General features: G+C 44.0%; 1 protein-coding gene across 1 annotated transcript in view; it reads right to left on the bottom strand.

Annotated features, from left to right (window-relative positions):
- Positions 1 to 24,550, bottom strand: part of LOC124717098 (NPC intracellular cholesterol transporter 2 homolog a-like) — a 100,977-nt gene that overhangs the window by 40,089 nt on the left and 36,338 nt on the right. Inside the window, exon 2 of the mRNA XM_047243804.1 lies at positions 24,373 to 24,486. Within this exon, the coding sequence (XP_047099760.1) occupies positions 24,373 to 24,486 (114 nt within the window). The remainder of the gene's footprint in view (positions 1 to 24,372; positions 24,487 to 24,550) is intronic.

Consider the following 24,550-nt stretch of genomic DNA (forward strand, 5'->3'; position numbering starts at 1 on the left):
CCAAAAGTGGAAACACCGTTGAAGTCGCTGTGTTCGGTGAGAAGGGAACTATTTTGAAGGAGATGCATTACAGTAACATGTAAGTACCACCGTTTGTACTATTACAAGCCCATTCTTAAAACTTTCCTATCACACCTCATAGAAACACCAAAAACACAGCGTACCACCACGTCTTACACGATGTAAGAAAACCCGTCGGCATTCGAAACAGGTTCCAGTCATTTCTGAAAGAATAAATACAGGTCCTGTATGGTTTTCAAACGAATTTTATTCCATTCTTGCCGCAAAATAGTAGCAATTTCAGGTACGGAATATCAGACCAGCTGCGTGGCTGGATTGAAGAGCTTTTAGCAAACAGAACACAGCATGTTGTTCTCAATGGAGAGACGTCTACAGACGTTAAAGTAACCTCTGGCGTGCCACAGGGGAGTGTTATGGGACCATTGCTTTTCACAATATATATAAATGAACTAGTAGATAGTGTCGGAAGTTCCATGTGGCTTTTCGCGGATGATGCTGTAGTATACAGAGAAGTTGCAGCATTAGAAAATTGTAGCGAAATGCAGGAAGATCTGCAGCGGATAGGCACTTGGTACAGGGAGTGGCAACTGACCCTTAACATAGACAAATGTAATGTATTGCGAATACATAGAAAGAAGGATCCTTTATTGTATGATTATATGATAGCGAAACAAACACTGGTAGCAGTTACTTCTGTAAAATATCTGGGAGTATGCGTGCGGAACGATTTGAAGTGGAATGATCATATAAAATTAATTGCTGGTAAGGCGGGTACCAGGTTGAGATTCTTTGGGAGAGTTCTTAGAAAATGTAGTCCATCAGCAAAGGAGGTGGCTTACAAAACACTCGTTCGACCTATACTTGAGTATTGCTCATCAGTGTGGGATCCGTACCAGATCGAGTTGACGGAGCAGATAGAGAAGAACCAAAGAAGAGCAGCGCGTTTCGTCACAGGGTTATTTGGTAAGCGTGACAGCGTTACGGAGATGTTTAGCAAACTCAAGTGGCAGACTCTGCAAGAGAGGCGCTCTGCATCGGGGTGTAGCTTGCTATCCAGGTTTCGAGAGGGTGCGTTTCCGGATGAGGTATCGAATATGTTGCTTCCCCATACTTATACCTCCCGAGGAGATCACGAATGTAAAATTAGAGAGATTCGAGCGCGCTCGGAGGCTTTCAGGCAGTCGTTCTTCCCGCGAACCATACGCGACTGGAACAGGAAAGGGAGGTAATGGCAGTGGCACGTTAAGTGCCCTCCGCCACACACCGTTGGGTGGTTTGCGGAGTGTAAATGTAGATGTAGATGTAGATGTAGAGGTGGGTGGCGATCGCACACCCTTCTCTCCAAAATAGGCCCCAAAGACTGAATACCTCTCGGATCTGGTGTGTGTGGTGGCCAGAGAAGATGTGGCGATTGACCCTCGTGGTTAGAAAACCAGTTCTGGACGATGAGAGCTTTCGTCTCCGAACACAGCATCACCACCGGAGAACAAACACTGTACGAGGGACGTTCAATAACTAATGAAACACTTTTTTCTCGGCCAATTTCTGCTAAAAAAATGCGAAATCCGTTGTGCGCCGTCGTGAAATATTTCTGCTGCAGCCCCTGTAGTATTATGAAGTTCCGATAGGTGGCGACGCTGTATGTAACCTACAAAATGGGACTGTAACGGAGGTGCATTCCAAGCAGAGAGCTGTTATTTTCTTTTGGTGAAAAACCAGAGCATCGTCAATGTTCATAGGCGCTTGCAGAACGTCTACGGAGACCTGGCAGTGGACAAAAGCACGGCGACTCGTTGGGCGATGTGTCTGTCATCATCGCAACGAGGTTGTGCAAACCTGTCTGATCTCCCACGTGCCAGCCGGCCGCACACAGCTGTCGCTTCTGCAGTGTTGGAACGTGAGGACACACTCATTCGAGGTGACGAACGGATCACAATCAATCACCTCGCTGCTCAAGTGGACGTCCCTGTCGTAGTGCTGACACACTCGTCCACCATTGCTGCCGCCCTATACATAGCACGACGTGGTCTCGTGGTCGCGTTCTCGCTTTCTGAACATGGGATCCCGGGTTCGATTCCCGGCGGGGTCAGGGATTTTTCACCTGTCGCAACATGACTGGACCCTTTTTTCACATGATATCTTGCGAACGATGGATGAAAGGTATCAGATGGATGCCATATTCCTTGACTTCCGGAAAGCGTTTGACTCGGTGCCCCACTGCAGACTCCTAACTAAGGTACGAGCATATGGGATTGGTTCCCAAATACGTGAGTGGCTCGAAGACTTCTTAAGTAATAGAACCCAGTACGTTGTCCTCGATGGTGAGTGTTCATCGGAGGTGAGGGTATAATCTGGAGTGCACCAGGGAAGTGTGGTAGGTCCGCTGTTGTTTTCTATCTACATAAATGATCTTTTGGATAGGGTGGATAGCAATGTGCGGCTGTTTGCTGATGATGCTGTGGCGCACGGGAAGGTGTCGTCGTTGAGTGACTGTAGGATGATACAAGATGACTTGGACAGGTTTTGTGATTGGTGTAAAGAATGGCAGCTAACTCTAAATACAGATAAATGTAAATTAATGCAGATGAATAGGAAAAAGAATCCTGTAATGTTTGAATACTCCATTAGTAGTGTACCGCTTGACACAGTCACGTCGATTAAATATTTGGGCGTAACACCACAGAGCGATATGAAGTGGGACAAGCATGTAATGACAGTTCTGGGGAAGGCGGATAGTCATCTTCGGTTCATTGGTAGAATTTTGGGAAGATGTGGTTCATCTGTAAAGGAGACCGCTTATAAAACACTAATACGACCTATTCTTGAGTACTGCTCAAGCGTTTGGGATCACTATCAGGTCGGATTGAGGGAGAACATAGAAGCAATTCAGAGGCGGGCTGCTAGATTTGTTACTGGTATGTTTGATCATCATGCGAGTGTTACGGAAATGCTTCAGGAACTCGGGTGGGAGTCTCTGGAGGAGAGGAGCCGTTCTTTTCGTGAATCGCTACTGAGGAAATTTAGAGAACCAGCATTTGAGGCTGCCTGCAGTACAATTTTACTGCCGCCAACTTACATTTCGCGGAAAGACCACAAATATAAGAGAGATTAGGGCTCGTACAGAGGCATATAGGCAGTCATTTTTCCCCTCGTTCTGTTTGGGAGTGGAACAGGGAGTGAAGATGCTAGTTGTGGTACGAGGTGCCCTCCGCCACGCACCGTATGGTGGATTGCGGAGTATGTATGTAGATGTAGATGTATTTGCGTCGCCCTCATTATTTCATCACCATCCATGAAAGTGGCGAGATTGGACTGCGTAAAGGTTGGGAATTTGTATGTGCGCTGATAACCGAGTAGTTGAGCGCCCCAAAACCCCAAACATCATCATCGTCATAGCACCACAACCACCATCGTCCAGCAGTTGGGGTACACAAAGGTGAGTGCCCACTGGGACCATCGCCGACTAACAGAAGATCATAAAGAGCGACGAGCGACAACTTGTGCGGAATTTCTTGAGCATTATGAGGTTCCAGCGTCGACTAGTAGAGTGGTACCATGCGGGCATACAACCCCTCTCAGTAAGGTGGCATAAGATCGCCGCATTGAACTGATATCATGTCGAAAAACAGGGTTCTGTAGCCAGAAGAATGGGGAATAATTAGGTCTGTTGGAGTCCTGATTACCCAACTTGCTTTCAGAAATAAGTTTTGTACACTACTGGCCATTAAAACTGCTACACCACGAAGATGACGTGCTACAGACGCGAAATTGAACCGACAGGAAGCAGATGCTTTTCAGAGCATTCACGCAAGGTTGGCGCCGGTGGTGACACCTACAACGTGCTGACATGAGGAAAGTTTCCAACCGATTTCTCATACACAAACAGTAGTTGACCGGCGGTGCCTGGTGAAACGTTGTTGTGATGCCTCGTGTAAGGAGGAGAAATGCGTACCATAACGTCTCCGACTTTGATAAAGGTAGGATTGTAGCCTATCGCGATTGCGGTTTATCGTATCGCGACATTGATGCTCGCGTTGGTCGAGATCCAATGACTGTTAGCTGAATATGGAATCGGTGGGTTCAGGAGGGTAATACGGAACGCCGTGGTGCATCCCAACGGCCTCGTATCACTAGCAGTCGAGATGACAGGCATCTTATCCGCATGGCTGTAACGGATCGTGCAGCCACGTCTTGATCCCTCAATCAACAGATGGGGACGTTTGCAAGACGACAACCATCTGCACGAACAGTTGGACGACGTTTGCAGCAGCATGGACTATCAGCTCGGAGATCAGAGCTACGGTTACCCTCGACGCTGCATCACAGACAGGAGCGCCTGCGATGGTGTACTTAACGACGAACCTGGGTCGACGAATGGCAAAACGTCATTTTTCGGATGAATGACGCTTCACTCTATCCCTGCGAAACCCTAGATTTAAGCAGGATAATGCACGACCGCATGTGGCAGGTCCTGAACGGGCCTTTCTGGATACAGAAAAAGTTCGACTGCTGCCCTGGACAGCACATTCTCCAGATCTCTCACTAATTTAAAACGTCTGGTCAATCGTGGCCGAACAACTGGGTCTTCACAATACGCCAGTCTCCACTCTTGAACTGTGGTATCGTGTTGAAGCTGGATGGTCAGCTGCACCAGTACACGCCATCCAAGCTCTGTTTGACTCAATGCCCAGGCGTATCAAAGCCGTTATTACGGCCAGATATGGTTGTTCTGGGTACTGATTTATCAGGATCTATGCACCGAAATTGCGTGAAAATGTAATCACATGTCAGTTCTAGTATAATATATTTGTCCAATGAATACCCGTTTATCATCTGCATTTGTTCTTGGTATAGCAATTTTAACGGCCAGTAGTGAATTACTTATTGAACGCCCATAGTACCATGCGAGGGATCTGATCTTCCAAAATGGCCACATAATCCTTGACAATAATGCAGCCTTGGAGATTAACCATGGCGACATGGAGTAACACGATATGGCCGCCCAAATAATCACATAATCCTCGCAATGTTTCACTATTGGGATGTAAACTCGGCCAGAAGATGCAAACAGTGTGAAATAAGATTCGTCCAACCAAGTGCCTTTATTCTATTATTCCATAGTCTAGGTTTTGTAGCTTTGGCCGCTGCAATTCCCAACTTCTGGAGCTCTCTTCGAGATGTTTTGGCAGGGTCCGCGAGTGCGACATTCAGTTCTGCAGTGACTTTGGAGCTGTCGTCCTTTTATTTTTCGTTACAGTCCTCATTAACGACCTCCGTCACGACGACCTAACACACACTTTCGACTGCGTCGTGACTTGGTGGATAACATTTTCCTGCTTTCGCTGTTTGCGGTGTAAATCTTCGATAAGGGGACGCAGCGCCCCTTGAAACACCGAAAACTTGTTCGTCTCCCATGGTTGTGTAAACACCCACCACAAGTGCGCCAACATGTTCCACGTTGGAACTCTCTTAGCTCCGACATGATGCACTCACAACTACACAGAACACCGTTCTGGCCACAACTGATGCTTGCAACGTGTAGAGGACGCTGCACAGGTGCTGTTCGTTGCCAAATATTAGGTTGGCTCATACACTTTGTGATTAAAAAAGTATCCTGCTGCCTGCTGTCAGGTACTCCATATCAGCGACCTCAGTAGTCACTAGACATCGTGACAGAGTAGAATTGGGCGCTCTACGGAACTAACGGATTTCGAACATGGTCAGGTGATTGGGTGTCACTTGTGTCATACGTCTGTACGCGAAATTTCCACACTTCTAAACATCCCATTCCGATGTGATAAAAAAACAATTCCAATTCCAATCCCAAAGAAAGCAGGTGTTGACAGATGTGAAAATTACCGAGCTATCAGTTTAATAAGTCACAGCTGCAAAATACTAACACAAATTCTTTACAGACGAATCGAAAAACTGGTAGAAGCCGACCTCGGGGAAGATAAGTTTGGATTCCGTAGAAATATTGGAACACGTGAGGCAATACTGACCCTACGACTTATCTTAGAAGAACGATTTAAGGATAGGCAAACCTAAGTTTCTAGCATTTGTAGACTTAGAGAAAGCTTTTGACAATGTTGACTGGAATACTCTCTTTCAGATTCTAAAGGTGCCAGGGGTAAAATACAGGGAGCGAAAGGCTATTTACAATTTGTACAGAAACCCGATGGCAGTTATAAGAGTCGAGGGGCATGAAAGGGAAGCAGTGGTTGGTAAGGGAGTGAGACAGGATTGTAGCCTATTCCCGATGTTATTCAATCTGTATATGGAACAAGCAGTAAAGGAAACAAAAGAAAAATTCGGAGTAGGTATTAAAATCCATGGAGAAGAAATACTAACTTTGAGGTTCGCCGATGACATTGTAATTCTATCAGAGACAGCAAAGGACTTGGAAGAGCAGTTGAGCGGAATGGACGGTGTCTTGAGAGGAGGATATAAGATGAACATCAACAAAAGCAAAACGAAGATAATGGAATGTAGTCTAATTAAGTCGGGTGATTCTGAGGGAATTAGATTAGGAAATGAGACACTTAAAGTAGTAAAGGAGTTTTGCTATTTGGGGAGCAAAATAACTGATATTGTCGAAGTAGAGAGGATATAAAATGTAGACTACCAATGGCAAGGAAATTGTTTCTGAGAAGAGAAATTTGTTAACATCGAGTATTGATTTAAGTGTCAGGAAGTAATTTCTGAAAGTATTTGTATGGAGTGTAGCCATGTATGGAAGCGAAATATGGACGATAAATAGTTTAGACAAGAAGAGAATAGAAGCTTTCGAAATGTGGTGCTACAGAAGAATGCTGAAGATTAGATGGGTAGATCACGTAACTAATGATGGAGTATTGAATAGAATTGGGGAGAAGAGGAGTTTGTGGCACAACTTGACAAGAAGAAGGGACCGGTTAGTAGGACATGTTCTGAGGCATCAAGGGATCACAAATTTAGCATCGGAGGGCAGCGTGGAGGGTAAAAATCGCAGAGGGAGACCAAGAGATGAATACACTAAGCAGATTCAGAAGGATGTAGGTTGCAGTAGGTACTGGGAGATGAAGAAGCTTGCACAGGATAGGGTAGCATGGAGAGCTGCATCAAACCAGTCTCAGGACTGAAGACTACAACAACAACAACAAGAACAACAATAAACTGGAAATATGAAGTGTCACCTACAGCGCAAGAGCGTACACGCCGACCTCGTCTGTTGACTGACAAAACCGCCAACAGTTGAAGAGGGTCGTAATGTGTAATAGGCACACATCTGTCCAGACCAACACACAGAAATTCCAAACTGCAACTGAATACACTGCAAGTACTACGACAGTTTGGCGGGAGGTGAGAAAGCTTGAATTTCATGGTCGATGAACTGCTCATACGCCACACATCACGCCAGTAAATGTCAAACGACGCCTCGCTTGGTGTAAGGAACGTAAACATTGGACGACTGAACACTGGGACAACGTTGTAGGGAACGACGAATGACGGTACACAATGTGGCGAGCCGATGGCAGGGTGTGTGTATGACGAATGACCGGTCAACGTGATCTACCAGCGTGTGTAGTGTGAACAGTAAAATTCGGAGGCTGTGGTGTTATGGTGTAGTCGTGTTTTTCATGGAGGGAGCTTGCACCCATTGTTGTTTTGCGTGGCGCTATCACAGAACAGGCCTGCATTGATGTTTTAAGCACCTTCTTGCTTCCCACTGTTGAAGAGCAATTCGTGGATGGCGATTGCACCTTTCGACACGATCGAGCACCTGTCATAATGCACGGCCTGTGGAGGAGTGGCTACATGGCAACAACATCTCTGTAATGGACTAGTCTGCACAGAGTCCTCACCTGAATTCTCTAGAACACCTTCGGGATGTTTTGGAACGCCGACTTTGTGCCAGGCCTCACCTATCGACATCGATACCTCTCCTCAGTGCAGTACTCCGTGAAGAATAGGCTGTAATCCCCAAGAATCATTCCAAGACCTGACTGAACGTATGCCTGCGAGAGTGGAAGCTGTCATCTTGGCTAAGGATGGGCCAACACCATACTGAATTTCAGAATTGCCGATGGAGGGCGCCACGAACTTTTAAGTCGTTTTCAGCCAGGTGTCCGGATACTTTTGATCATATAGTGTAAGTTCGTATAGCTTTTGTTTTGCATGTCGGTATTCCGATTGCTGTGGGTTTATTTATCCATTGTCTTTTTTATTTGTAGTTTAGTGTTGCTATTTGACTTGACATATGGTCATTTTGTCATTCGGAAATAGTGGAGCTGTCGACAACGAGGTCATTAGAGACGGAGCACAAGCTCGGGTTAGGGAAGTATGCGAAAGGAAATCGGCCGTGCCCTTTCAAAGGATCCATCCCGGCATTTACCTGAAACGATTTAGGGAAATCACGGAAAACCTAAATCAGGATGGCCGGAGACGGGATTGAACCGTCGTCCTCCCGAATGCGAGTCCAGTGTGCTAACCACTGCGCCACCTCGCTCGGTGTGTGTACACTAGAAAATGGAGTGACAAGTGAAGAAATCTGAACACTTCCGACATTCTGTTGGAGTTCAGTAGAGGGGTGACAGCAGCGGAGGCAGCTGGAAACACTTGCACGGTGTGTGAGGATAATGCCATTGGATAGAGAAAGGCAAGAAAATGGTTTTCTCGGTTTAAGGAGGGTCGTTTTGACATTATTGACTCACAACGTTCACCCAAGACCTTCGGAGTTCGATGAAGATCATTTAAAAGCATTAATACACGTCAGTGTACTCGAGAAATGTCAAATGTGATGAACTGTGATCATCCCACCATTGTGCGGCATTTGCATGCAATGGCGAAGGTTCAAAAAGCAGATGGCTCTAAGCCAAAATCACGAAACTCAGTGATTGATTGTACGTGCACCTCTGCTTGCTAGTCATCAACTGGCTCATGAAAACTACCTACCATTACTATCCTGCATCCCTACTGTTGACGAGAAATGGTGTCTTTGTGCTAACATAAGGTAAAGAAAGGAATAGATGAGCCCAGAAAAAGGAGCAACTCTCTGTACAAAGACCTGTACGCAGCCAAAAGATAATGTAATGCACCTCGGGGAAGAGAGACGGTGTGCTGTCCTACGAATTGCCTGCCCGAGGTGCAACCATCGCTGCTGACTTTCATTGTCAACAACTGAGATGTCTTGCAGACGCAGTCCAAGAACAATTAGCAGGAAGACTGCGTGAGGTGATACTACTCCACGATAACTCCCGTCCGCATTGTGCTGGGCAGACAAAAACGCTATACAGGGCTATTACAAATGATTGAAGCGATTTCATAAATTCACTGTAGCTACATTCATTGACATATGGTCACGACACACTACAGATACGTAGAAAAACTCATAAAGTTTTGTTCGGCTGAAGCCGCACTTCAGGTTTCTGCCGCCAGAGCGCTCGAGAGCGCAGTGAGACAAAATGGCGACAGGAGCCGAGAAAGCGTATGTCGTGCTTAAAATGCACTCACATCAGTCAGTCATAACAGTGCAACGACACTTCAGGACGAAGTTCAACAAAGATCCACCAACTGCTAACTCCATTCGGCGATGATATGCGCAGTTTAAAGCTTCTGGATGCCTCTGTAAGGGGAAATCAATGGGACGGCCTGCAGTGAGGGAAGAAACGGTTGAACGCGTGCGGGCAAGTTTCATGCATAGTGATGTGAAAGATTCAGTGTTTAAACCTCCTCTACCAAGAAGCGTGCCAGAACTGCGAGCTCGCATCAACGATGCTTTCGAACTCATTGATGGGGACATGCTGCGCCGAGTGTGGGAGGAACTTTATTATCGGCTTGATGTCTGCCGAATGACTAAAGGGGTACATATCGAACATTTGTGAATGCCTAAAAAACTTTTTGAGTTTTTGTGTGTGTGTGCAAAGCATTGTGAAAATATCTCAAATAATAAAGTTATTGTAGAGCTGTGAAATCGCTTCAATCATTTATAATAACCCTGTACAGGGGGTGAGTTGGGAAGTCATGCCGTACGCACTTGTTCACCTGATGTTGCGCCCTCGGATTTTACCTTTTCCGCTCTCTTATCGAACAGCCTCCAAGGAACATCCTTGCCAGATGAGAATGTGCTCTGAACATATCGCGACGGTTATCTCGCCTCGAACCACGTGATTTCTAAAGTCGCGGCATCGTAAAGTTACCCCAGTGTTGGCAGACTGTTGTCAATAGTGAAGGAGAATATACGCTGAAGAGCCAAAGAAACTGGTACACTTGCCCAATATCGTGTAGGGCTCTCGCGAGCACACAGAAATGCCGCAGCACGACGTGGCATGGACTCCACTACTGTCTGAAGTAGTGCTAGAGGAAACTGACACCATGAGTCCTCCAGGGCTGTCCATAAATCCGTAAGGGTAGGAGGCGGCGGGGTTCTCTTCTGAACAGCACGTTGCAAGGCATCTCAGATATGCTCAGTAATGATTATGTCTGGGAAGTTTGGTGTCCAGCGGAAGTGTTGTAACTCTGAAGAGGGTTCCTGGAGCCACTCTGTAGCAATTATGGATGTGTGCGGTGTCGCATTGTCCTATTGGAATTGCTCTAGTCCGTCGCAACGCACAATGGACATGAATGGATGCAGGTGATCAGACAGGATACTTACGAACATGTCACGTGTCAGAGTCGTATCTAGGAGTATCAGGGGTCCATATCAGTCTAACTGCACATGTCCCACACGATTACAGAGCCTGCACCAGCTTCAACAGTTCCCTGCTGACGTTCAGGGTCTATGGATTCATGAGGTTGTCTCCATACCCGTACACGTCCATCCGCTCGATACAATTTGAAACGAGACTCGTCCGACCAAGCAAAATGTTTGCAGTCATCAACAGTCCAATGACGGTGTTGACGGGTCCAGACGAGGCGTAAAGCCTTGTGTCGTGCAGTCATCAAGGGTACACGAGTGTGCCTTCGGCTCCGAAATCCCATACCGATCATGTTCCGTTGAATGGTTCACACGCTGACACTTTTTGATTGACGAGCATTGAAATCTGCAGCAATTTGAGAAAGGGTTGCTCTTCAGTCACGTTGAACGATTCTCTTCAGTCGTCGTTGGTCCCGTTCTTGCAGGATCTTTTTCCGGCCGCAGCAGATCTGATGTTTTGCCGCATTCCTGATATTCACGGTACAGTCGTGAAATGGTCGTATGGAAAAATCTCACTTCATCGCTACCTTGGAGATGCTGTGTCCCATCGCTCTTGTGGCCACTATAACACCACGTTCAGACTCACTTAAATCTTGATAACCTGCGATTGTAGCAGCAGTAACCGATCTAACAACTGCGCCAGACATTTGCTGTCTTATATAGGCGTTGCTCACCGCAGCGTCATGTTTGCCTATTTACATATCTTTCTATTTGAATATGCATGCCTATACCAGTTTCTTTGGCGCTTCAGTGTATAATGATTCTTCCACATCATTACGATATATCATGCAAATGATACATGGAACATGAAACTAACTAATTAACTAACTTACTATTGGTATGTCACGAAGCGTGGTATGCGCCTGAAAACCTCAAAATGAAACTCATAAGTAAAATCAAGCAGATGATGAAAGTAGACAGACATACCAGTTCTTACAAAGAAGAAGACAGCAATCAGCCACTATAATAGTGGCTGGTTGTCTTCTTCTTTCTAAGAATCAGCCTACGTTAATTGTACCCAGCCACGGTCTCACTATGTCAGTTTTAGACAAAATAGCATACCAGTTCTGCTATCTCTGGTCATTCCTGAAAAACTGGCAGGAGTTACTGGCGAAGAATATTCCGGGAAAAGAAGCAAATAGGATACTGTTGGCAAGGTAGGCCTACATGTTACATAGGTTAGGCTATCATTACTTTAAAAAAATGTTTACATACATGTTAAAGCAAAATACCCATTTTATAGAATCTTAAGCGTTTGAGACCATTCCCTTAACCACACTTATAGCATTCCACAACGCTGGAAGATGTTTAAAAATTATCTTTTTCTTTTTTTTAACGTTGTAAATTGCGTAGTGGACAAACACTGAATGATGATGCATCATAAGTAAGGTTTCAAAGTGAGAAGATGTGTAAACTACAGTTAGACTATTGCACTGACAATGTAATAAAACAAGTACTCTATTCTGCATGGAGGTATACCCCTGTGCAGTTTTGTTCCTATGACATTTCAGTAAGCGTTCTCTTTGTTGATATGCACAAGATTTGATAGCATGCCTTGTTTCTTTTCTCATTGCACACGCTTATGTGCTAACAGAGAACACGTAGGTAAGTTTTTTTGCAATCGTGAACATCAAATGTGTGCTTACGAGTTGAAATCTGAAATTATAACGAACAATAATCAGTAACAGTAAGCAAACAAGCAATGGTTTCGATGTTCCTGCTTCATTTGCTATCGATACGAACATAGTAAAATTGAAAAAAAATACATTACCAAAGCATGCTTTTGATGTCACATCCTTCTCTTCTAGGTTATTCGAGACATTTCAACAAAAAACAAGCGACTTTAACGAGGCCAAATGTGTCGTATTACCCCAGCAAATACAGATTGAAGAACAGAAAAACGTTCAAAATTTCGTTTCTTACACCGTGTTATGCACGTAAGCTCTGTAATTTTCGGTATTTAAAACAGCTGATGCGTGCACTAGACAGAAATAAAGAACAAGAAGCAATCGCAAACAGTAGTCTGCTAATGTTTTGGCCTATTTAAGATGGCGGCAAGCCCCGCTCACACTGGCTTCAAAACAATGTACAGCGTAAGTATATTGCAATATTGCACCATCTCCCTTTTTTTTTTTTTTTTTTTTTTTTTTTACATCCGTGCTATCGCTGGTTTATGATAAAATTAGAGATGTTACTGTTACAATCGGAACTCTCGTAAAAACTGACAAGTTGGCATTTAATGTTTGAGATATTTTGTTAAGTCGGTACTTAACGTAAGTAAGATTAATAGCAGCCACGGTAAATATTTAATACGTGTGTTGATGTACTCTTAAGTTTTTCGTAGTAATTTGACGCGCTCCGCTGTAGATCATCTTACCGACCGATGGCATTTTTTTTAGATAAATAACCAGCTGCAGCAGTAGTTATCTCGAATCGTGAAGTTACTCAAAGAGGTGGAAATAGTAAATATTTTAATTGATAACGTCACAGTAAGCGTGACATTACGTGTATAAAATTCACGTAAGAGTTACTGGATAGCTGATTTGCTTAGTAGCGTGCTGTTAGAGGTCGTGTTTGGATGTCATTTTAAAATGACTGGGCACAAAGTTTGGTCAGTTCACCTTTGCTATCAGGGATAACGTAAGCGCTGACGAGTAATAACTTTTCACCAATTCCCACGTGTAGTAATATCGATGACAAGCACAGTAAATTGGTTTTGGAGTAGCTGTCATTTTTTGTACGTGCTAGTGGCATACGCCTAAATTCTTCTGAAATACAATAGCAGATGCGTTATTTGCACTCAGCCACTAGAACGAATATGTAATTAAGAATCCTAGCTTAAAATTTATTGGGGGCGAAGTGTGGCTGATCTTAAAGGTAGGCCTGTGTCATTGGACAGGCTACTCTGTATATAGAAAGAAGTGACAATACAATTCCCCGAAAGAACGGAGTCCACAACCAACTTTATACCACGCATATATAGTAAATCAACATTCGCAGGCCGGCATTGGTGGCCGAGCGGTTCTAGACGCTTCATTCAGGAACCGCGCGGCTGCTATGGTCGCAGGTTCGAATACTGCCTTGGGCATGGATGTGGGTGATGTCCTTAGGTTAGTTAGGTTTAAGTAGTTTTAAGTTCTAAGGGACTGATGACCTCAGATGTTAAGTCCCATAGCGCTCAGAGCCCAACATTTGCAGTCACTTCAGTACAACAATTAGTTTCAACACTTTAATCAAATGCACAGACACACAGTCATGCCTAGCCGCTGCATCTATAGTATTTTCCAACTACTGGTCAACTTGATAGTGTGTTACCCAGACCACCACCAATTATTATAGTAGTGTTTGAACTGTAGAAATAGTAACTACACCTTGTACTTCACAGTCTCCTCTAAATTTTCAGTCTTCTGCGTGCTTCTCTGTAACCTCTTCCAAGCAGTTCGTTACACGATCAACCAGAACTTCATCCGCCATTGAACTATGCCACTCCAATGAAGTCATAGCTACAGATCTAAAAAGAATATTTCATAATGATTCCACCAACTAAAAAAAACAACCAAAAATGAGGAAATAATATGCCTATTACATTCAAGTGTGTGCATAAACTGTTTTCGGTCATGAAGAGTTTATAACAAATTCGTCATAGTTGTAGTACATGTGATTTCGCACCGAGTGATTAATTGTCAAGCCTGACACCTACTAAGGCTGTAGTAAAAGTATCTGATCTTAATGGTAACCATCAAATTTGCAATACATGCATCACACAATGACGGTAGATACATGTCACAATGTACATATGCTCATTATACAAGTGAGAATCAGCTTCAGCTGGATTATGAATTGTATAGTGAGACTGAACCAGTAGTTTCGAAACTAGCCACCAAAATATACGTACTGCAAACGTGACAGATTTCTGATAAACGTCTCTTGAAATAAAGGGGTTGCTGATCCTACTTTTGACTGTTGAAACTGCGCAAATGTTTTTGACATGTTGCTTATTTTCATTAATCTTCCTACATGTGCATTATCAGCGAAAATAAATTTGTATTATCTCAGTGACTTATATTTTAGGGATAATTTGTGAAACAATATTACCTGCAAGAAGAATTTCACAGCACATAATCAGTAAGACTGGCTATAACCTGGAGCTGAATTCAGTCAATCTATTTGCATACATGTACGGCGCGAAATAATACTACCTACATATATGCTTACAAGAGACTCCCGTATTGATTTTGTACTTTATAATGTCGCTAATTTTACTGTGAACTTATATGTCGCTTGTATCAAAAGACTTCAGAAACGCAAATCCATAAGTCACAAGTGCTATTTGAACACAAAAGCAGTTCTGAAGACGAATGCCTTAAAGAGTATCGGTGACCATTCATACCAATACTCACTTGTTCACTGGTATCTCAAGCTTACCTGCTTAGGAACATAAAAACCGTACTTATTGCGAATATATTAATACAAGTACAATCAATTGTTTGCGGTAAATAAAGCAATAACAGCATTTATGACGAATGGTCTTCACACTTAAAGTCTATTCACTTAAAGTGTTAAGTAGTGCTCATCCCGCAAGGTATGAAGAACTTCTGCGAGTTTTGGAGTGGTGGAAGTGTAACTGTGTGGGCGGGTCATGAGCAGTACCTCGGTAACTCAGTCGGTAGAACAGGTGCACGAGAATTGCAAAGGTTCCGTATTCGAGTCCCAGTCCAGCACATCTTAAATCACTTTAGACGGACGAACGCTTTGGTACGGCAACAAATCCTACGAAAGTGTTCGATTTCTCTGAAGCCTCGGCACCATTATCAAGGTAACGCTATAACCACCTCTCTGATGCCATTTTCATTTCATAAAGTCGAACTCAGCTTCACTTAGCAGATCCTCACATTTCTTTCACTGATAAATGAGAAGGTTTCCTATTACCTAAACGCAAACTATTCAGAGTTGCGAAACAATTTGATTTTCCGAGGGAAAGATGTGATGTCTCCGGGCGAAATTAATTGGACTCAGTGAAGGTCATATTGAGAACGAGTATGTAGTCTTTCTGCAAACCGATGACATTGTAACTTCGGAACCAAAATCAAGTCCAAATCAGAAAGCAGGGTAGCCAATGAAGTGCAATGATTAGCACCGAAACCACGTTTATGATGGATCTAACGTACAGGCAGAACAGAACTGCCTGCTGGATGGAGAGTGCTGATATTAATACAGACATCGAATATTCCAGAATCTGCACACATTAAAAATATAAGAAATATCGAGAAACTTATAGAAATGATAAATAAAAAAAACATATATGAGGAACACAGCACGTCAGCCAATGGCACTAGTTGCTACTCAACATTACATGCAGCACACATCGCGACAATATTTAACACTTTTATGAAAAACTTCCACCCGTCCTCGTAGAAAGAAATGCCTGTTTCCAGAACAGTGTCGAGGTCATTGCTTCACCAAATGAACCTTGAGCACCTTCTCCCTGATATCATGCACACACAGCAACGTCCGCACTCCGAATTTAGAACCTGTCTTGTTGACCGATTCTATTTGGGCAGCTGACTCCCTGGTCGATATCAAATACCGTCCACGGCTCCCTATCAGCTTACACAGCTGCGTGCTTCTGGACCTAGGATGATAATAGAATACACTTTGCTTTGCCATGCAAACGACATTTGCCACTGCCCTTATTTTTTTTGGATCCTATTTCGATACAGTACATTCCGTAATTAATCTTCTTTGTTATTACCATCCTCAGAAATTTGATATCCACTTCGGTTATAGTCCTCTTCCGGTTTTCTTCAGCAGTACGCATCTGTGATCTGTAATTTCGTCTACCCACCTCCCATTAGGACGTCGTTACGGTGTTTTCTAATCTCTTGGAATCCAGCAAAGAACTGCCATATACATCTACATATACACTGCTTATCAGAAGTTTAGAATAGTGTCGTAAAATGTAGTCTACGATACTAGAAGTCTCACTGATCTAGGCGCTTCACGCGTTATCCAGTTAGAGTCCATACACTGGAGGGTGTTTGCTACTGGCTTGCTTTATGACCGTTTCCCATTCATGTAAACATACCGCTACCGCAGTGGCACGTCGCTAACAGCCTGGTATCAACAACAACTTCATTCAGTTTGTGTTCAGCACTGCAGTAACATGTCATGTGGAAGCGTACAACACTTTCATAGAGTCAGGATAGTGGCTTTACTTTCAGCAGGTCATACATAGCAAGATGTTGCCGATTGGTTACATGTCACTCAAAGTGGAGTGTCTAAGATGTGGAGAAAGTACGGAGAGATAGATAGACCTCGTATGACAACACCAATGCACGATCGTTTCCTCCAATTACTGGCTCGCAGACATCCGACATCACGTGCCAGAAATATTGGAAATGATTTCTCCTGGGCAACAGGGATTCGCATCTCAGACCAAACAATGCATAGAAGACTGCATCAGGGTGGTCTTCATTCCAGAAGACCAATGCGAAATTCTGCACTGAAGCAATGGAACCGACCCAGTCGAAGGCCCTGAGCTCTTGCACATCAACGCTGGACCAATACAGATTGGAGTAATGCCATGTTTGCTGACGAGACGATGAATGTTTGGCGATCGGACACTGGACGTGTTACGATTTTGAGAAGCGCTTGACGGCACCAGGAACGCCAATACGTCGAGAAAAACCATCCTTTTGCAGGTCGAAGTGTAATGTTCAGTGCGGCAAAAATGGTGGGACAGGAGACCCCCTCTAATTCCCGTCTACGGCAATTTGACTGGTCCCTGATACCTCCAATAGGTCCTACAAAAGATTGTAAGGCTTTAAGACGTGAAGTCGGTGACAATTTCATCCTAGTCGATGACAATGCGAGACGGCACTGTACTCTAACAGTGTCTTGGCATCTTCAGAGTTGCATCATCAAGCGAATGCATTGGCCAGTACAGTCCACAGCCATAAATGCAACTGAGCATGCATGGGACCTGTTGAAGGTGGCCATTGCACGCCGTCCGAATCCAACTGATAATCTTCAGGACCTCACTGGAGATGCCGTTGAGGAGTGGTACCTCATTCCAAGATAAACTTGACAGTCTAGTCCAGAGCATGCCGTGTACTGGGAGGACATACTGACTACTAAAGACATAATCATCATCGAGAGATAAAGATTTTTTGTTTTCAGGATGTACACTTAGAAGATAGCCTACTCTGTTTTGTAATGATTTTTTATAACCAGCCAAAATCGTTCTTGTTTTCAGAAGGAATTATGTTAATTTTGTTAATAAAGCATTGTAAAAATCTAAATGGGTGTACTATAAGAAGTTATTGTAGTAAACTCTGTGTTATTCCAAACCTTTGATGGGATGTGCACATCTACAAATACATTCATACATTACATGCCAGGGCATACACCTCATTTACCACGTATCAGGCGTTCTGTACGTTTCATTTGCATTGCAGAGTGCTATAATTTCAGTGTGTGACAGAAAAAAAGCGAACCACTCAGATGCGAGGAGGAAACGAAATGAAAGTTCACTGCTCGAGAAGGCATGTGATGTTATTTCAGTGATTACAACATCGAGTAATTTCACAAAGAATTTGGCAATATGGGCCGACTTATCAATATCCCTCTCTGGACTGGATATATGCACTGATTCGGTTGGATAGGGTGTTAGGAGGTAATCACACATGGTGCTTCTTTGGGCTGTCAAATCTGGCCTCACCCTTCGAATTCTCCTGACATGCAACACAGTAACATTTTCCTCAGATGAATAAAAGCATTGCGTGGCAGACAATTACAGAAAGATGCGAGGCGATTTTCGAGGTGGAACGGTTCCTAAACAGCCAAAATGCAGACTTCTGCCTCACTAAGTTTCAGCGTCGCAGCTTGACTTTTTCAAGATTAAGATTAATCACCAAACTTCCTAACAGATCAAATTTTGTGCTGGACCAGGACTTGAACCGAGGACCATTGCCTTTTGCGGGCAAGTGGTCTACCACCCGAGGTCAAATCACCACTCACGATCTGCCCCCACAGCTGTATTTCGCCAGAACCTCACCTCTTCCCAAATGGAATCTTGATCATGTTGAACACCATAGCTGATTGCCACTAATATCAATGATTAATGAAAACCACCACGCCTGCACCATGCCCGCAGCTCGTGGTCTAGCGGCTAGCGTTGTTTCCTCTGGATCACGGGGTCCCGGGTTCGATTCCCGGCTGGGTTGGGGATTTTCTCTGCCTGGGGACTGGATATTTGTGTTGTCCTTATTTCATCATAATCATCATCATCATCAAATTGGGACTTTGTATGGGCGCTGATGACCGCGCAGTTGAGCGCCCCACGAACCAAACCTCATCACACCTGCATTATTACACATTTATTGTGCTACAACTGATTCCGTTCTTAGAACATCATCAGGCTGCCAAGTTGTGAAAGAAAGTATCAGCCTTTAAATGGTCTGGTTGTCAGGATGTACAGAGCATGCCTTGTTGTTTCCATAATTTTTATCTCGATTGTTACATACGACTACCAGACCGATTATCTCATGATAATGGCGCAACTCAGCGACCTGATGACGAACGAAACTGGTCGAAACATAATAAATATACAGGGTGTCGTAGAAATTTTGCGATATACTTACGAGTGTCTTGAGGAACAAATCGAAGATAGGAACCCGTGTCCAGAAACGTCAACGATGCTACAGAACGTCGAAGTTATAGGCACCTGCTCCTACCGCTAAGCCAGCCCTTAGGCAGCAAACGTGACTTCATAGGCCTCGCAATGTTGTATGTTATTAAATGATGACGACTGATTACCACGCCCGAAGGTGGAGAAGATGGCGCTATCTGCTGCATAGTAAGGCCTTGTCTCCTTATAATGCGATACGATGTTTCCTCGATGGATGCTGGTTTCACACACAGGTTTCTATCCACAGTTTAGTTTTTCTCCTGGAACGCTCTGTAATCTCCAGTGTATTACAGTATACAGAAGAAAAATAACCTTCAGATGGAAACCCAGGTCTAAAACCGAGATCCACCAAGAGAACAGAGTATTACATTAATACGAGACAAGGCCTGTCTTCATAGCAGCCATCTCCATCTTTGCGATCGTGTCAGTCAGTCCGTCTATGGGCTGCCAGTGTACAAAGGCACGTTTGCTGCCGAATGGATGGCGCAGTGGTAGGCTCCATCGCCTATACCTTCGGCGTTCTGTGTCGTCGCTGGATGACGCCACAGCTTCCTATCTGCAACTTGTTTCTCAACACGCCCTCTAGAACATCTACATCTACGTAGATACTCCGCAAGCCAGCGTACAGTGCGTGGCGGAGGGTACGCTCTACCGCTACTTGTAATTTCCCTTCCTGTTCCACTCGCAAACAGAGCGAGGGAAAAACGACTGTCTGTACGCCTCCATATGAGCACTAATTTCTCTTATCTTCGTGGACCTTATGCGCGATGTATGTTGGCAGCAATACAATCGTTCAGCAGTCAGCTTCAAATTCCAGTTCTCTAAATTTTCTCAATAGTGTTTCTCGAAAAGAACGGATTCCCATTTCAGTTCCCGAAGCATCTCCGTAACACTTACGTCTTGTTCGAATCTACCGGTAACATATCTAACCGCTCGCTTCTGAACCGCTTCTATGTCTTTCTGCAATCCGACCTCATACGGATCCCAAACACTCGAGCAGTACTCAAGAATAGGTCCCACCATCGTCCTATATGCGGTTTCCCTTACAGGTGTACCACTCTTTCCTAAAATTCTCCTAAAAATCGAAGTCGGGCTTTTGCCATGTCTACCACAGTTCGGACAAGCTCGTCCCACCTGATATCGCTGTGCATCGTTACGCCCAGATATTCAAACGACCTGACTGTGTCAAGCAGGACACTAGTAATACTGTATTCGAACATTACAGGTTTGTTCTGCCTATTCATCCGCATTAACTATCACTTCGGGCTAGCTGCCATTCATCACACCAACTGGAAATTTTGTCTAATTCGTCTTGTATCTTCCCTCGAAGTTTGTCGCAAATTTTTTGGTTCACTCTACAATATTACACCTTAGGTGGTTTTCATTAATCACTAATATTAGTGATAATTAAAATTCTATGACTACACCTCATCTGTGTTTTATAAGTACAGCAACGTGTCACAAGTACGATTTTAAAATTTTTTATTTAAATCAAACCATTAGCGGTTTCTTGTTGATTACAAATCCATCTCCAGATGACTCTTACAGGTTTTCTTACTCTCCTAGGGCTTCGCTTTGCAGATGTTACTGGTTTTGTGCAATAAAATAAACAAGAAGTTCTGCATTTAAAAATAGGTAAAGTTTCTATTTTTTATGCGTTTTGTCCCCAGGAAGATACATGTGGCTGGTTGCTGTTCGAAATTAAAAACCTGAAAATTGTTTTACTATGTCGATTCTCATAGTGTACACTTTCAGCAAGATACTTAGCCCCCCATGTGATTTTTATTGAACTGCAAGTGCAATACAAACAAAAATATATTCCTTCCTTAACATCAGCAAGATCACATTAAAATAACATTAAACGTCAAGGAGTGTTTTTGGGCAGCATCTCTTGACAAAACAACCAAGTCTAAAATATAATCATGTTTGCTGTAGTTGTGGTCCTCGTTCACTCGACAAAGATAAGCGTTGCATGCGGACTAATCACAGGGGCTGTTCATAATATATCGATACTGTTGTGTCTAGACAAGACAGCCTAGACACAATGAGAGGAAGCCGAAAGGCACGCGCTAAGCTAAAGCAGGATGGCGTGAGGTCTGAAACAGGATACGTAATGAATGCTATAAAGAAAAGTACGTCGCTCCTGGAATACTTAACTTTAATCCATCCTTTTGGTACATCTGGAGATTGTGGCGATACAAGTGAGACTCTTTAGATACATGCAATGTTACTAATGGCGCCTTGCTAGGTCGTAGCCATTGACTTAGCTGAAGGCTATTCTAACTATCTGCTCTGCAAATGAGCGAGGCTTCGTCAGTGTGCATCGCTAGCTACGTCGTCCGTACAACTGGGGCGAGTGCTATTCCGTATCTCGAGACCTGCCTTGTGGTGGCGCTCGGTCTGCGATCACACAGTGGCGACACGGGGGCACTACCACCTAGCAAGTGTGGTGTCTGGCGGTGACACCACAGATACATCGATATTTTTTCAGTAAGTGTCGATATATGCCTGCAGCACTTTTACCACCGATATATCGATATAAAAAAGGCAATATCCAGTGCTGATATTTTTATTTTGTATTATATCTTTTCAAAATTTTCGGAAAATATTTGAAGTTGTTCTTTTGAAATTGCAGTAGAACATAATTTTACTTTCACTGTGTGAGCTTTCATCACATCCAGCTTTATCTTTGACTGTGCGAAGCTAGTATTGTGGCGCAAAAGAAGGACTCCTAGTGTACTGGAGGGTGGCGGTATGAATGGAATAACATCATTTCCGATTGGAAGAAACAAAACGCCAGTTGCGTGACGAAAAAAGTTTATAACGCAAGTAGTGTGCTACGAGGGTTGTTTTTTAAGTAAGGGCCGCTTTTATTTTCAAAAAAAAGATACAAATACTTTTTTAAAAAACTTATTTTCTGATTCTACACACTTTTACCTATTTTTCTACATAATTGCCTTGTTTATTTAAGCACTTGTCATACCGTACAACTAAGTTTTTAATTTCCTCTTCAAAGAATTCGGCCGCCTGCTCCAACAGCCAAGAGTTCACGGCCGCTTTCACTTCATCGTCGTCATTGAAGCGCTGCCCGCCAAGATGGTGTTTCAGGTACCGGAAAAGGTGAAAATCGCTAGGAGCAAGGTCGGGGCTGTATGGTGCATCGTCCAAAACTTCCCAGCCAAAAAAATCAATCAAATCCCGAGTCTTTTGAGAGGTGTGAGGCCTAGCGTTATCGTGCAGGAGCAAAACTCTTTTTGTCAGCATGCCGCGCCTTTTGTTTTGAATTGCTCTGCGGAGCTTCTTTAGAGTTGCACAGTAGGCATCTAAGTTGATTGTCGTTCCTCGTGGCATAAAGTCCACTAGCAAAACACCGCGCCGGTCCCAGAACACAGTTGCCATAATCTTGCGCTTTGACAGCGTCTGTTTGTCTTTGACCTTGACGGGTGAGGTTGTGTGTCGCCATTCCTTCGATTGTCGCTTGCTTTCGGGAGTGATACGGGATACCCATGTTTCATCTCCAGTGACAATTTGACTCAACATGTCATCCCCTTCTTCCTCGTAACGAATCAAAAAGTCCAATGAGGTGGCAAATCTCTTCCCCTTGTGGTCCTCTGTGAGGAGTCTGGGTACCCACCGAGAACACAGTTCCTTAAAGTTAGGTTTTCAGACACAATTTTGTACAAAACCGATCTCGAAACTTGTGGAAATTCCAAAGAAAGAGTGGAAATTGTGAATCTTCTGTCCTCACGAATCTTTGTTTCGACTGCAGCCACCAAATCATCAGTGATCACAGAGGGCCGGCCTGAGCGTCCTTCGTCATGGACGTTTTGACGGCCATTTTTAAACTCTCTAACCCATTGACGCACTTTACCTTCACTCATTGCATTCAAGCCATAAACTTCTGTTAACTGACGATGAATTTCTGCAGCTGATAGGCTTCTCGCGGTCAAAAAAGGTATCACTGACCGTATCTCACACGCGGCGGGCGATTCAATAATCGTAAACATAATAAAGTAGCACAGCGATGCGTACACGTCAGCTACAGAGCTGCAACTTGCATCGGTGTGAACGGGAAGGATGCCGGCAAGTGGCGCGGTGGCTTGTTGCGGCGTCCGCGCGAACTACGGGACTATAAGCGCGAACGGCCCTTACCTAAAAAACAACCCTCGTATATCCTTACATCGACATTCTTGAATAACAGCTGCTAAAAAAGTTGAACAAAAGCCTAAAAACGCGACTGTCGCTGCGATGGGCGGAGGCGTGTGAGAGAAAATGGCGACGTAGTCGGCGCCCGGCGCTACCAACAGAAACTGCAAAGCTTAGCTTCACCACGCAATTTTGCCACTACAGCTGCTAGGTCTCTGGCGTTTGCAGAACTGAGAAAAGAGGGAAGTCGACACGAAGTGTTCCGGACAAATCCGTTATGTGATTAAAGCAAACGACGGACCCTTCGGACACCCTTTGTTGTGACACTTGCATGGAGTTACCATTGTTAGCTAAGTGGTTATCGCCAAGCGTGAACGTGCGTAGTTTTTCTTCCAATTCTTGCTGTAAGGGGAACAGGCATGCCGCTAGCTTGTTGATTTACAAAAAAATGGCTCTGAGCACTATGGGACTTAACATCTGTGGTCATCAGTCCCCTAGAACTTAGAACTACTTATACCTAACTAACCTTTGGACATCACACGCATCCATGCCCGAGGCAGGATTCGAACCTGCGACCGTAGCAGTCGCGCGGCTCCGGACTGAGCGGTTGATTTACAGACTAATTATAAATCAGTACTTTAAATATACAGCTCTAAAACCAGCAATATATTTACAATGTGCAGCCGGTATCTTTATAGGCCGGTACGTCGATATTCACTCCCCCAACATGTCGATATATCGATACTTCTTAAGATGTAATGAGGTGACAGTAATAGTTTTTTAAAAATCGATATATCGGATTTCCGATATTTACTAAAATATAAACAGTCCTCCTACTTACCGGGGCTGAATTCGATCGTGATGGTCGCTTTGGAGCCGCGTTTCAGCACGCAGTGGTCCGCCTCGCTATCACAGTTTTCCACAGCCGCGTGCAGGCACTTGCCAACTTCCGAATCTGTAAACGAGGAACAAGCAACAAGAAAACGACTGGTTAACACTGCTGATTCGTACAAAAATAC

This window comes from Schistocerca piceifrons, chromosome 9 (assembly GCF_021461385.2).
Source record: "Schistocerca piceifrons isolate TAMUIC-IGC-003096 chromosome 9, iqSchPice1.1, whole genome shotgun sequence".
In the NCBI taxonomy this organism is placed as follows: Eukaryota; Metazoa; Arthropoda; class Insecta; order Orthoptera; family Acrididae; genus Schistocerca; species Schistocerca piceifrons.